The following is a 1,417-nucleotide window of genomic DNA, read 5'->3' on the forward strand; positions in this document are numbered from 1 at the left end:
GCCCCTCCTGCCTGCCTGCTTCTCGTCTCCAATGTCAGGCTGCTTTTAAATACCAGTTTCCAGACAGAGCGAGCTACTAATTAGCACCTTTAACGAGACCTGACATCATGAGAATGGAGGGGAGGCTGCCCTGCTCATTGTGGGCTGTCACCTCCACTCCCGAGGGGATGCTGTACTTCCCACCTGGCACAGGTACCCATTGCCTGGCTCAGTCCTGCTCACATCTGCCTTCTTGGGGCACCAGCTCCCTCTCCAGAGGCAGAGCCATGGCTGGGTGCTGCAGAGACTGCGCTGTGTACCCATGATGCCAGTGACTTCCTCCTCCATGTCCATAGCTGCCCAACACCAGTCCACCCAGTCCCCGAGAGGCCAGAGCTGGACTCACTGCCATGCCACTCCTGTAGCACTGCTGCAGCACAGGCAGGTGACAGTGGCCTGGGGAAGTGTCCCTTGGCAGGAGGACAGCAGCGATGCTCAAAGGTGCCCTCACCAGCAGAGACGCTCGGCAGCAGGGCTGCACCACTGCTGCTGTGGGCAAAACTGGAGGGGTGGGGGGGTGTGTGTCTTGGGGACAATCCCAGCCTCGCACACATATCCCACCACAGCCAGCACAAGCCCTTTGTGGCCCTCCCGTGAGTGTCCTGTCCTGGGGACCCTGTCCCGGCCACCACCACCCCGTACCCCACTCACCTGCCGGCCCACACGGTTGTTGTGCAGCCTCATGCGAGAGTGGATGTCCCTGTAGGTTTCCCGGGAATCAAGGAAATCCTTGGAAAACTTCTCCCCATAGTCCACATCGGGGCTGCACCCCCCCCATTCCCAGGAGTCCTGGAGGCCGGGGGTCTCGGCCGGCATGTGCTCCATGTGCACCCCGTGCACCATCCCTTTGCCGCGGTTCATGGCCTCCAGCTGGAGACGATGCAGCTTGCGCCGAAAAGCCTCCTCATCGCCCCGGCGCTTCTGGTCACAGCCGCAGGCCTGCAGCTTGCCGAGGGCACAGGCGTTGGAGACGGCGTGCACCACGCCGGCAGCCGCAATGGCGTAGGCAAAGGCGCTCTCCCGAAAGCCTGCGAGGAAGGAGAGAGTGGGGCTCAGGCTGGGTGGCGTGACCCCTGCCGGGGGCTGGAAGAGCCCAGCGTCATGCTGGGGGTTAGGGAGCAGGAGGTTCGGCTTGTACCTTGCCTTGTCCTGATGCACCAGCCACCTGGACCATGAGTGAGCGAATCCTCACCCAGTGCTCTCCATCCCCATCCCCACCAGGACATATTTCTGCCCTGAAACCCAGCCCTGCCCTGGCTGAGACCCCAGCTCCCACTCTCACCCTGCTCTCACATCACCCTGGGAGATGCCACCACGGCATTGCTCAGGCACCAGCATTGTGGCTCTGATGGGAAAGGCAGGATCTCCCCCTCCCTCC

General features: G+C 62.4%; 1 protein-coding gene across 1 annotated transcript in view; it reads right to left on the reverse strand.

Annotated features, from left to right (window-relative positions):
• Window positions 1-1,417, reverse strand: part of LOC104524800 (protein Wnt-10a-like) — a gene marked incomplete at its 3' end in the record, with an annotated part of 6,617 nt that overhangs the window by 4,183 nt on the left and 1,017 nt on the right. The window contains exon 2 of the mRNA XM_010167786.2: window positions 691-1,204. Within this exon, the coding sequence (XP_010166088.2) occupies window positions 691-1,204 (514 nt within the window). The remainder of the gene's footprint in view (window positions 1-690; window positions 1,205-1,417) is intronic.

The sequence above is a fragment of the Antrostomus carolinensis genome, unplaced genomic scaffold (assembly GCF_000700745.2).
Source record: "Antrostomus carolinensis isolate BGI_N321 unplaced genomic scaffold, ASM70074v2 scaffold31745, whole genome shotgun sequence".
Taxonomy (NCBI): Eukaryota; Metazoa; Chordata; class Aves; order Caprimulgiformes; family Caprimulgidae; genus Antrostomus; species Antrostomus carolinensis.